Below are 12,495 nucleotides of genomic sequence, written 5' to 3'. Positions count from 1 at the left end.
ACTAACCTTGCTCACTGGTTCATTTTCTGTGGCCTCCAAAGCAGCTTCTTAACACCAAAATATAATAAAAGAATGACTAGTTACATTTTTTTTAAACTCAGACAGATATTTAATATAATCCTACTAGTAATTATATGAAAATGTTTACAACTGACAAAAGTCTAGATGATTAGTAGGAAATAACTACAATAGTGACATGGGATTCTAAACACATCTGGTTTATTCCTTAATTTCAGAACAATCCACAGTAAAAATCTAAATCTTATTATATTCCATTTTAAAATTTTTATTATTTGTTTTGGTGCCAGTCCTAGGATTTGAACAAGACCAGGGAAGCTTTCCCTTTTTTTTTGCTCAAGGCTGGTGCTCTATACCACTTGAGCCATAGCTCCTCTTCTGTCTTTTTTTTGGGGGGGGGGCCCAGTCATGGGGCCTCAACTCTGGGTCTGGGTGCTGTCCCTCAGCTCTTCAGCTCATGGCTAGCGCTCTACCACTTGAGCCACAGCACCACTTCCGGCTTTGTTCTTTTTACTTATGTGGTGCTGAGGAATCGAACCCAGGGCCTCAGGCATGCAAGGCAAGCGCTCTACCACTGGGCCACCTTCCCAGCCCCCCTCTTCTGTCTTTTTGTTGTTGTTATTGTTTCTGATAGTTTGTGGGATATAAAAGAGTCTCTCAGACTTTCCTGCCAGGGCTGGCTCCAAACTCAATTCTACAACCTCCTGGGCAGCTAGGATTACAGGCATGAGACATTGAAGTGGTTCTAATATTCTTGACTTAGTATGACCCTGATTTTGAGGGTAAAAAATATGTTTAGCACAAAACTTAAAACTTTAATTTTCCTTCTATCTTTAAAGATAAGAGAAGAAAATAGAACTATACTATTGGCCTACCTGAAATAATCTCTTCAGCATTATCAATGACTTTGATTTCCACATTGGCCTTCATTTCAGCGTTTGCTGCATAAAATAGTCAGTTTTATTAATCTAAAAAACACTATCAATAAACTAATAAATCTACATAAGAATTTTAGCATCTTTTGTCAATTTCAGGTCTTCTCATTCTAACCCAAGTGAAATCTATATTAATTTCTTTTTTTTCTTTTTTTGGGTGCCAGTCCTAGGGCCTGACCTCAGGGTCTAGGTGCTAATAACCCAGAGCTTGTTCAACTAGTGCTCTACTGCTTGAGCCAAAGCTCAACTTCTGGCTTTTTGGTGGTTAAGTGGACATAAGACTCTTTATGGACTTTCCTGCCCAAGGTGGCTTTGAAGTATGAGCCTCAGATCTCAGCCTCTTGAGTAGCTAGGATTACAGGTGTGACTACCAGTGCCCAGCTTATATAAACTTTTTGAGAAACAGAAGTAATTCTTGTGAGACTCGTTCAGGAAAATTTCAAAATATACTTGAAGGCTCAAAAAGATTATTTCCAGCTTACCTGGTACTGTCACAGGCTTACTGGAGTCTTTGTTTTTAACATTGTTAGGCTTCTTAGCTTCTAGAGACTTCTTTCCAGTAGATTTTGCTTTTCAGAGGAGAAATGATTAAAGATATGGGTCTGTTCAATCACTTAGCATGTTTAAAACTAATACGTAAGTATGTAAACAGCATAGTTTTATTATAAAGGCAGTTCTTTAATATTGAAAGCAAATTTAAATTGAGTTGTGTTTTTGTGCCATTACTGGGGCTTGAACCTAGCATATAAACACTAATATTTAGTTTTTTGCACAAGGCTGGTAGCTTTACCAACCATTTGAATGACACCTCCAATTATGACTTTTTAGTGATTAATTGGGGATAAGAGTCTCAGACTTTCCTGCCAGGGCTGCCTTTGAACTGCCCTCTAGAACTCAGCTTCCCGAGCAGCTTATAGGCAGTTTATAGGCTTTAGCCACCGGCACCTGCTGAGATACAATTTTTTTGGGGGGGAGGTGAGGGGGAGTCCAGTCGTGGGGCCTGAACTCTGGGCCTGGGCCCTGTCCTTCCACTCTTCAGCTCAAGGCTAGCACTCTTATCACTTGAGCCACAGCGCCACTCCCAGCTTTTTTTTTTCTGCTTATGTGGTACTGAGGAATCAAACCCAGGGCCTCAGGCATGCAAGGCTGAGCCACCTTCCCAGCCCTAAGATACAATTTTTTGATGGTTTTTGGCAAGTCTTAAACCCTCATGTGGAAGAAATACATATCAACAAAACAACAACAAAGGAATTTTGAAATTTTGTTTGTTGAAATTTTGCTATTTTAAGAATATTAATTTCAATAGGCTGCATTTATATATATATATACACACACACACACACATGTATGTGACTTTTATCTCTCCACAAGAAACATCTTCAATAGCAGATACGGCTCAAAATTAAAGTATCAATAAATAAAGTCCAAAATGGGTGAGATTTTAAATAGCAAAGAGATATCAACGAAATTATTTAAGATGTTGTTAGATATTAAAAATTGTGAATTTAAAACTTTTTTTGATACTGTAACATTCAAGAAAGAACTAAAAATAAATTTACTAAAACCTTTTATCTGAATCTTACCTGTTTTGATGGAAGCTTTACCTTTAGTAGCTACTGTTACCACAGATTTTACAGAACCAGCAGATTTCCCTAAATCAGAAAAGTTGCAGTCAAAACTGATTTGCTTAATTTGCTGATTGTGCTATCAGTCTCCAAAGAAACCTCTCTCTCTCTCTCTCTCTCACACACACACACACACACACACACCAATATAATAGAGCTGGGATCACACCTATAATCCTAGTTACTCAGGAGGCTGAGATCTGAGGATCATGGTTCAAAGCCAGCTCAGGCCTGCCTGGGATGTTCCTGACATCCGTGAGATTCTGATCTCCAATTAACCACCAGAAACTGGAAGTGGTGCTGTGGCTCAAAGGGTAGACTGTTCTCCTTGAGCTAAAGAACCAAAGGACAGCGCCCAGGTTGAGTTCAAGTCCCATGACCAACAAAAACAAACAATATTATATACATGTTTTATTTTTTTTTAATGCCATTATCTTGGGGAGTATAAGTCATTTTCTAAATCCAGCAATGATGATAATCCCTTCTGAAAAAAAAAACAAAACCTTGAAACACTGAATACGAATTTTGTTTTGCTGCAATTAAACCTAGAGCCTCCCTATCCACAATTCTTTGGCTCTCAGTTGAATGAAAAGCATTCAAGACTAGTATGGTGGTAATGTGTATAATCCTAGCATTTGGGAGGCTGAGGTAGGAAGATGACAATTTCAAGACTGCGTGGGTTACTTGGCAAATTCAAAGCAAGTCTGAGTGCTGAGGATTTAGTTAAGTGGAACAGCGCTTACCTGGCCAGTGCAAGGCCCTGAGTTCAAGTCTCAGCTCAAAAAAACAAAAACAAAGCATGTCTGAGCTATACTGTCTCAAGAAATGGGATGTGGCTGGGAAGGTGGCTCAGTGGTAAGAGTGCTTGCATTGCATGCATGAGGCCCTGGGTTCGATTCCTCAGCACCACATAAACAGAAAAAGCTGGAAGCGGTGCTTGGCTCAAATGGTAGAGTGCTAGTCTTGAGCTGAAGAATTGAGGGACAGCACCCAGGCCCAGGGGAAAAAAAAGAAAAAGAAAGAAAGAAAGAAATAGATGTAACTCAATGGCAGTGTGCTTGCTGGACAAGCACAAAGCCCTAGGATTGAAAGCATTCAAAAATACTTCAAGGTGTGGTTGGAGGTGTGGCTCAGGTAAGAGAGTGAAAGAGAACCAATGAGTGAAAGTGAGTTTGAGTTCTGGTCTCAGAAAAACAAAGAACAAAAACAAAAAAAACTTTAAAGGGGGGCTGGGAAGGTGGCTCAGGGGTAGAGCGCTAGCCTTGAGCTGAAGGGCTGAGGGACAGCACCCAGGCCCAGAGTTCAGGCCCCACAACTGGACCAAAAAAAAAAAAAACTTTAAAGGTCGCATTTAAAAAAATGATAATAATTTAAAAAACTCCAGTACTGCCAAAGAAAAGGTAACCTAAAGATTGCTTTCACTCATTCCTAGTGTGTCCTACCTGTGCAGGATTATATTTTTCTGATCTTTCTTTAACCTACATTTCAACTATTGCTTATTTTTCCAAGCTATACATAAAACTGTGATGATCAAAATTACTGTAAATATCACAGTGAGCCAAAACCTTTTCCATTCAGAAAGAGGACGTTTCTCTCTGAAAACTAGGATTCATAACAACTAGCAAGGATAAAGAAAAAGTCCAGAATTAGAAATCAGTGGGTCTATGTTTAATTAAAATTGAGGAGCCCTGAGGCACTACTTGATTTCTGTGTATTATCTCCATATAAACGAGAGTGGTTGTTACAACTATCTTAAACAAACTAAAATCCTACTTTCAAAAATCATATCACATATCAACAAGCACTATCAACCATAAAAACCAATAGAAATAGTCCACCAATCTGTGTATGTGTGTGTTTCAGTGTGTGCTTGAACTCAGGGCCTGTCAGCTTTTGTGTTCACAGCAAACACTTTATCACTTACATCTCTACTACTGGCTTTTTGGTGGTTAATTGGAGATCAGAGTCAGCATTTTCCTGACTGGGAAATGATACTCAGATATCAGACTCTTGAGTAGCTATGATTACAGGTATGAGTCACCAATGCCCATCTGCTTTTTATACCCAGAGAAGCTATAGTCAGTTCAAAAAGAGGAATATTATAGTGTTCTTATCTGCAGTTTTATTTTCCATTGTTTCAGTTACACACTGACCAAAAATAATAAATAGAAAATTCCAAAAACAAACAATGCGTACGTTTTATGCTAAGTATTGTGAAGAAATCTCCAGCTGTCCTGCTTCATCCTGGGACCTAAATCTTCCCATTGTTCAGTACATATATTATCTTACCTGTCTTTCAGTCACTTACTGGAATATGTTCATGTTCAAATAACTTAATTATGGCTACAAAGTATGAATAGTAATGATGGTAACTCATATACCAAAGAGAAACCATAAAATGCTTCTTTTAGTAAAAAGGTTTATGTAGTACTAGATATTTAAGAGACAGAACTTAAGTATTCTACTTATGTTACTATTATTTTATTATTAGTGTTACTAATCTCTTACTGTGCCTAATTTACAAATTCAATTTTACTGGACTTATTATATAAGTACAATGCAATATATAAGTACTGTACTTATTATATAAGCACAATAAAACAGTACATACAGGATTCAGTACTATTTTCAATTTTGAACATGTTACGGAAATCTTGAAATATATCCCTATCCAGAAGAGGAACTATTGTACCAATCCATATAGGGTGTCACTCAACTAGTCAATTCTTAAGTTATTTCAGAAGTTTTGCTATACTGATGAGAAATGACCTTCAGTAAGCCATTAAGGAGTTTCCTTTACTATCCCTGTTACTATCACAAGTCAATTCACTATTATTTCTATTTGAGTACCAGAATTTAAGGATTTAAGGAAATAATAGCTGGCAATACAACAGTTAAGGCTTAATTAACTAGATGGCTTTAGTACCTAACACATCTAATCTCCACAGGTGACTCCCATAAACTTATAATCAAAGTGACAGCAGAGTCTGTTAAATAAATGAAATTTCAAGAGAGATTTCCTACCAATCCAGATGACTGCTTCTACAAAATTACTACAAGAAAACTGTTTCTGTCACCAACAGTGGTTATTTCCTAGTAAAAAACTGCTTCTGTGCCTTTTTAATATATGGAAGACAAATGCTCTTTATCCTAAATGTTGACACTGACTTAACCTGTATTTAACAGAACAGGAAAGAAAGGAGAAAAGAGGATCATGCCAGGTTAAAGACTCTCTCTCTCTCTTTTTGTCAGCAGTAGGTCTTAAACTTAGGGCCTAGGCGCTATTCTTGAGCTTTTTCATTCAAGGTCATCACTCTACCTCTTTGAGCCATACTATCACTTCTGGTTTTCTGGAAGTTAATTGGAGATAAAGAGTCTCTCAGACTTTCCTGCCTGGGCTGGCTTTAAAACACAATCCTCAGATTGCAGCCTCCTGAGTAGCTAGGATTGTACAGCCATGAGCTACCAGTACCTGGCTTATAAAAATTGCAAAATATTAATATTTTCTAGATTACTGAAAAATTAAAAAGTGACATCTCAATTATAGCAGGAAATATATCTAACTCACCATAAGAAATATTTTTTCCAGTTAAAATTATCTTATTTTCATAATTACTACTGGAACATTATTAAATTTCATTCCTCAAAACTGCTAGATGACTATAAATCTCAGTAAGTACATATTGAATACATACATAAGTGTAGTGGTAGAACACTTACCCAACATGCACTAGGCCTGTACTTTGATTTCTACCCAGAACACCACAAAAAACATACAAAACAAGAACAACATACCTGAAGATTTGTTTACTTTGGGTAGTGATGTTTTAGCTTGTCCAATTTTGGCTGAAATAAGAATAATATCTCAATTATATATTACAAATAGTATCATTTAGAATTAGTTAAGAATTATCCTTGCAATAATTTTGATAGAACACTATGAAAAACATCTCTGTACTTTTGGGGAATTATTTCTGGGGCTAATTCTTGGACATGGATTTGATATGTAAGAGCATACACTTAAATTTTAATAATATTAAACTGTTGTCCAGGGGGGGCTTTATCATTTAATACTTCCATCAATAGTATGTAAGAATGATTTGCTATCATTTCTACACAAACAAAAGATTATTTATTTAGCTAATATAACATACCCATTTTCCACTGTGATAAGAACACTGGGATGGTTTATTTTTAGCCTTAATTATGAGTAAATTGTATTAATTTTCACATACTTAAAAAAGTCCTTTATATTTTAGCATCTGTAGTCTGCTTATTCACACTATTTGCCAAATTATTTTTGGCTGTAAATTTCTGTAATATCATGTATTCGATATCTTTAAATACTAAAAGGTAACTTTTAAAAAAGCCATGCAAAATACTTACACAAAACACTTTTATGTAAACAGATGTCTTCCTTACTTTCTTTTTGTGATACTGGGGCTTTAACTTAGTAACCTTGAACCTGCAGGCAGGTGATATACCACCCTAGGCCATGCCTCCAGTCCTTCACTTTGCAAGTTTCCATATTTTTTCAGTACCTTTAAAAGCTTAGGCACATTAAATCTCTGATCCATCTATAACATTTTTACCTATGTGCTTTACTTTTTTTTCATTTAATTCAAATTTTTTTTATTATTATAAAAATGATATACAGAAGGGTTATAGTTATATAAGTCAGGTAAGGAGTATATTTCTTTTTGGATAATTATGTCACCTGTTCCCTCGCTCTTTAATCAAAAGTAAAAAAGAGGTTGGTCAAATGAATGAATGATTCAATTCCCCCGTCCCCTGAACAAATATGATATATTATCATGATTTACTGGTAAAATAACTGATAGGTTTGGGGAAGTACTTCTGAATTCTTCTTTAATCCTAATGACATTGTTGTCTATTTTGCAATACTAGAAAACTATTTAAATATTTCAAGGCTATAAAAAGTCAATGTCATTTTCCTGTTTGTGATACTGTACTATAGTTATACAACTACAGTACCTGGGACAGTCTTAATTTCTGTCCTTTGAAGAATTCTCCTGCCCATTCTTCAGATCCTTTTTAAAATATGTAAATGTTAGAACCAGTTTGTATAGTTAAAAAATGTTATTGATAGATTTTACTAGTTAATGAAAAAGGTATTTTATAACTGAGGCTATCTACCCAAGTCAGTTTCTTATCTATTACATGTTGCACATGTAATAAATACTTCAAAGTTCATTATATGATGTGCCTTCCCTTTCCCTTTATCCTTCCCATCCTCTTTTTTTTCTCTCATTCTCTCCCTCCTATGCTTCCTTGCTTCCTCCCTCCCTCCTCGCCCTCCCTTTCTTTCTTTTGGCTACACTAGCTTGAACTCAGCCTCTTAGTTGCTTGAATGCCACTCTACCACAGTGAGATATCCCTCCAGTACTGTTTTTTTTGTTTTTTTTTTGTCAGTCATGGGCTTGAACTCTGGGCCTGGGTGCTGTCCCTGAGCTCTTCAGTTCAAGCTGAGCACTCTACCACTTAAGCAACAGTGCTACTTCAATTTTTCTGGTGGTTAACTGGAGATTAGAGTCTCATGGCCTTTCCTGCCTGGGCTGGCGTTGGACTGTGATTCTCAGATCTCAGCCTCCTGAGTATAGGATTAGGCATGAGCTACCGGTGACTGGCTTTGCTAGTTATTTTGAAGATGAAGTCCAGAGAATTTTTCTGCCAGACTGGCCTTGTACTGAGATACTCCATATTTCAACCTCCAGAACTGCTAGAGTTACAGGTATATGCCAAAGCACTTATTAGCAATTAAGTTACAGTACTGATTAAATAAATGATCGACTATCTGATCTGATGGTACTATTAGGTATTGAACTTAGAAAACCTTGAGCTTACTGGCTAGGCACTCAACCATGTAGATCATGCCTCCATCCCTAAGTGGCTGGTTTTTATGTATGCAACTGAACTACTATCATTACATTTAGTATTTAAACTGATTCTCTGGGAATTTTGCATTATACCACTGTACTTTTATATTGTCCCTTATTTTCCAGTTTATATACCTCATAACAAATAATGTACTCGCTACTGGCTATATGTATGTTTTAGAAAAACACACTAACTCAAAGAAGTGATAATTGGTTTGGCTTAACATGTGTACTTTTGTAAATCTTTGCATAAATAGTATCAATCTCCAGCATAAGAAATATATATATTTATATACACAATATTGTATTTGATGCAAGGATATATACATATATATGTACATATATATACGTGTAAGTATGTATATGCATACACATATATTTATAGACAGACAGATATGATGAAAATGAATACTGAAGGTCTGGCACTGGTGGGTAGTTCATGCCTGTATCTCAGATACTCATGAGGCTGAAACTTAAAGAGGACTGGGGTCCAAAGTCAGTCTAGCAGCAAAGTCTGTAAGACTTCACTCCAATCAAACAATAAAATACTAGACTGGAAGTCTGGCTTAGAGGGTGGTAGAGTGTTAGCCATGATCAAGATGAACAAGCATGAGGTTTTGAGTTATTGTCAGCCCCAAAAATTAAAAAAAGAAAAAGCCATTGAAAATACCAAGTACTTTTTTTAGTACCTAGAAAAGTAAGTAAGTGAGGTATATTCTCCTTTTTTTTTTTTTCCAGGAAGGATGGAGAGAGAGCTGGGCAATACTGGGGTTTGGACTCAGGAAAACAAGCCTTGCCAGTAAGGTATTTTACCACTTAATCTGTTCTCTTATTTCTTTGCTTCAGGTATTTTTCAAATAGGGTGTCAAATTTATATATGAGCCAACCTGGATTGAGATCTTCCAATTTATACTTGCAATTGAGATGACAGGACCATACTACTGAACTAAGATTTTTAATAGTTGAGATAAAAGCTCAGGAACTTTTTGCTGTTAAGCAGTTCTAGGCAGTAAATACTAAAATATGACTTTAGAATTTAACATCAAAATCCTTAACTGAAATTTCTAGTTTTAATTTATAGTAAAGGGCTTTACCATAATTAAGACTTTAAACTTCAATTTAATAACTGCACATTCATATACCTCCCTTTACTCAGGTTGCTTTCAATAGTAATTTTTTTGTAACTAAAATACAGTATCACATATAAGAAAATGGCATAGACAGAAATGAATATGATAGATGAGTTGCACCACCAAGATTCCATTTATTTATTTATTTTGGTCGGTCATAGGGCCTGAACTCTAGGCCTGGACACTGTCCCTCAGCTCTTCAGCTCAAAGCTTAGTGCTCTACCACTTAAGCCATAGTGCCACTTCCATTTTTTTCTGCTTATGTGTTGCTGAGGAACCAAACCTAGGGCCTCATTCATGCAAGGCAAGCACTGTACCACTGAGCCACCTTCCCAGCCCCAAGATTCCATTTATAATAACCATTTGTTGTGTGTGTCAGTACTGGGACTTAAAACTCAGGGCCTCACATTCTCACAAGGCTTTTTAACTCAAGGTTGGTGTACAACCACTTGAGGTACACTTCCACTCTGGCTTTCTGCAGGTTAACTGGAGATGAGTCACAGATTTGACTACTGGGGCTGGCTTCAAATCTCAATGCTCAGATCTCACTCTCCAGAGTGGCAGAAAGGTTTTCAGTTGAGATCAGAAAAGGGGGTCAGGGGAAGGTCCTCTTTTTGGGGGGAAAAGCTATAAAATTTCATGAAAATAAATTGTTCAATCAAGGATGAGAAAACACAACATTTTGTGCACTATATGCTTTTCCATGGATGTAATTGTAACATTAATATAAACCTTTAAGTGTCTCTGTACTCTTCTCTTTATACATGTGTATTCATTAGAATCTCATGATATACTTTATTTTATTTTATTTCTTTTTAGAGATACTGGGTTTTCAACTCAGGGTTTTCATGATTGCTTAGAAAGGCAATGCTGCCACTTGAGCTATGGCCCCAACCCCTTTTACTTTGTTATTTTTAAATAAGGCCTCACATTTATGCTGGGGCCAACCTAGACTACTACCTTCCTATTTATTTTCCTATGTAGCTGGATGACAAGATACCTAGTACCACACCCAGGTTTTTACTCATTAAGATGAGGATCTTGAAAACATTTTTGCTTATGCTGGCCTTGAATCCTGATCCTCCCAAACTCCACATCTTGCGTAGCTAGTATTATAAGTGTAAGCTTGGCTTACATGCTAGATATTAAAAGATGGGAAAAAAAACTAAACATTCCCTTCATCAACCAACTAAGGGAGACAGGCTCCTTTATAAACCAAATTATTTAAAATATAAATCATTATTGGTAGGGAATTGGGAGTTCCGACCTGCCAAGGAGAGTTTGAGAAGGTATTAAGAAAAAAAAAATCATCTTAGATGGGCCTTTAAAAGATAAATTAGGATTTTGTATCACCCCTTATTTATCTCCAAAATCTTAACTGGCCTTTTATCTTCAGTATCTTGCCTAGCAACTAATCAGGAACTTACTAAATAAAGTTTACCGTAAGTCAAGCAATTCTACAAATGTACAACACAAAGTACCAATGGATAAAACTATGTGGGAGAGTTGGAAAATAAACTGTTCTGAGTGGCTAGGACATAACAAATGAGTATCAAGACATAGAAAAAGTAATAGGGAAGAGAAGGGCAATTTTATATAAAGCCGAACATTCTGGACTTTATTCCATGGGTCATTTGTATCAAACAATTAGATTTTTAAGACATGCTTATAATCTCAGCACTCTGCATAGAGGCTGAGACAGGTTGGGGTATGTAAAAAATCAAACAACAACAACAAAACCAATATACCTCTCTCCCCTCCCCTAAAATTTAAAACTTAAGTTCCTCTCATAGAAGTACAATAAAGGACATCTAACATCACTTTGTAATAAATTTCCAGTAGGATGGCAAAATACACTGATTTGGGAGAGCATGAAAATTTAACAACTTACCAGAAGCTGAAGTAGCATTTTCAACACTTTTTGAAGAATCTGTATCTTTTCTATTTAAAAGAAAAAAGCAGCAATTTAAAAATTCTAAAGTAATTCTGTTGTAGAGTTTTTGTGTGTTTTGAGTGTGTACCAGTTCTAGGGCTTGAACTCAGGGTCTCAATGCTGTCCCGGGGCTTTTTTGCACAAGCTAGCATTCCACCACTTGAGCCACAGCTCCACTTCCAGCTTTTTGGTGGTTAATTGGAAATAAAGAGTCTCATGGACTTTCCTGCCCGGGATGGCTTCAAACTGCAGTCCCCAGATCTCAGCCTACTGAGGAGCTAGGCATTAGACATTGGCTCAGGTGGCTTAGTAATTTTAACACTGAAATTTCAGGTATCTAAAGGTTCCATTTAAACTATGTTACTGAATATGCAGTTTCTAAAATTTAAATTTCTTAATTCATAGGCACATTGATTTTTATATAATCATGAAAACACTTACTTTAAAGCAGATGCAGATTTCTTTGAATCTGATGTCTTCTTCTTCATTTCTTTGTTCTACAAAGACATATTTTGAAAAAGCAATTTTATTTTTTCAATTAAAAACCAATTTAGGAAATACAGAATGCTTATGGAAATCAACAGAAAGTATTTAAAATCTTCCTTCCCTGAAGTATAAATGCCTTCTTTAAAGGTATTTTCTTCAATTTGTAATCATACAACATAATTTTATATCCTACCTTTTACCACCCTGCCTGTTTTATTATTCTTTCAAAATTTCTTTATTTCTTGGAATACTGTGACATTTCAGATAGCTAATTACTATCATGTTGATCCTATCTGTCAAGGCAGAATGCTATGATCACTACCATCAGCCTCAGAAGGATGCCTCTTCTTCTTTCCTTGCTTTTCCATTTACCCACAAACTTTTGACAACATAAAATTTGCCATTATCTAGACTCAGAAAAAAAAGTCAACACAGTTTCACTGTGTGGTATGTGTTCTAAAACCCTTACTG

The 12,495-nt window shown here is 36.1% G+C and overlaps 1 protein-coding gene across 5 annotated transcripts in view; it reads right to left on the bottom strand.

The window, feature by feature from the left end:
- Nucleotides 1–12,495, bottom strand: part of Znf638 (zinc finger protein 638) — a 78,638-nt gene that overhangs the window by 29,712 nt on the left and 36,431 nt on the right. For 3 of the 5 annotated variants that reach the window (XM_013035788.1, XM_013035787.1, XM_013035791.1), the window contains exons 9-15: nt 11,980–12,035; nt 11,497–11,546; nt 6,374–6,424; nt 2,537–2,605; nt 1,436–1,522; nt 894–959; nt 7–47 (exon numbers count right to left, since the gene is read on the bottom strand). In XM_013035788.1, coding sequence (XP_012891242.1) covers nt 7–47; nt 894–959; nt 1,436–1,522; nt 2,537–2,605; nt 6,374–6,424; nt 11,497–11,546; nt 11,980–12,035 — 420 coding nt within the window. The remainder of the gene's footprint in view (nt 1–6; nt 48–893; nt 960–1,435; nt 1,523–2,536; nt 2,606–6,373; nt 6,425–11,496; nt 11,547–11,979; nt 12,036–12,495) is intronic. The other 2 variants (XM_013035789.1, XM_013035790.1) reach the window with 2 other exon arrangements.

The sequence above is a fragment of the Dipodomys ordii genome, unplaced genomic scaffold (genome assembly GCF_000151885.1).
Source record: "Dipodomys ordii isolate 6190 unplaced genomic scaffold, Dord_2.0 Scaffold220, whole genome shotgun sequence".
NCBI lineage: Eukaryota > Metazoa > Chordata > Mammalia > Rodentia > Heteromyidae > Dipodomys > Dipodomys ordii.
The sequence above is the reverse complement of the archived record's forward strand: the minus strand, read 5'-3'. Positions and strand labels throughout refer to the sequence as shown.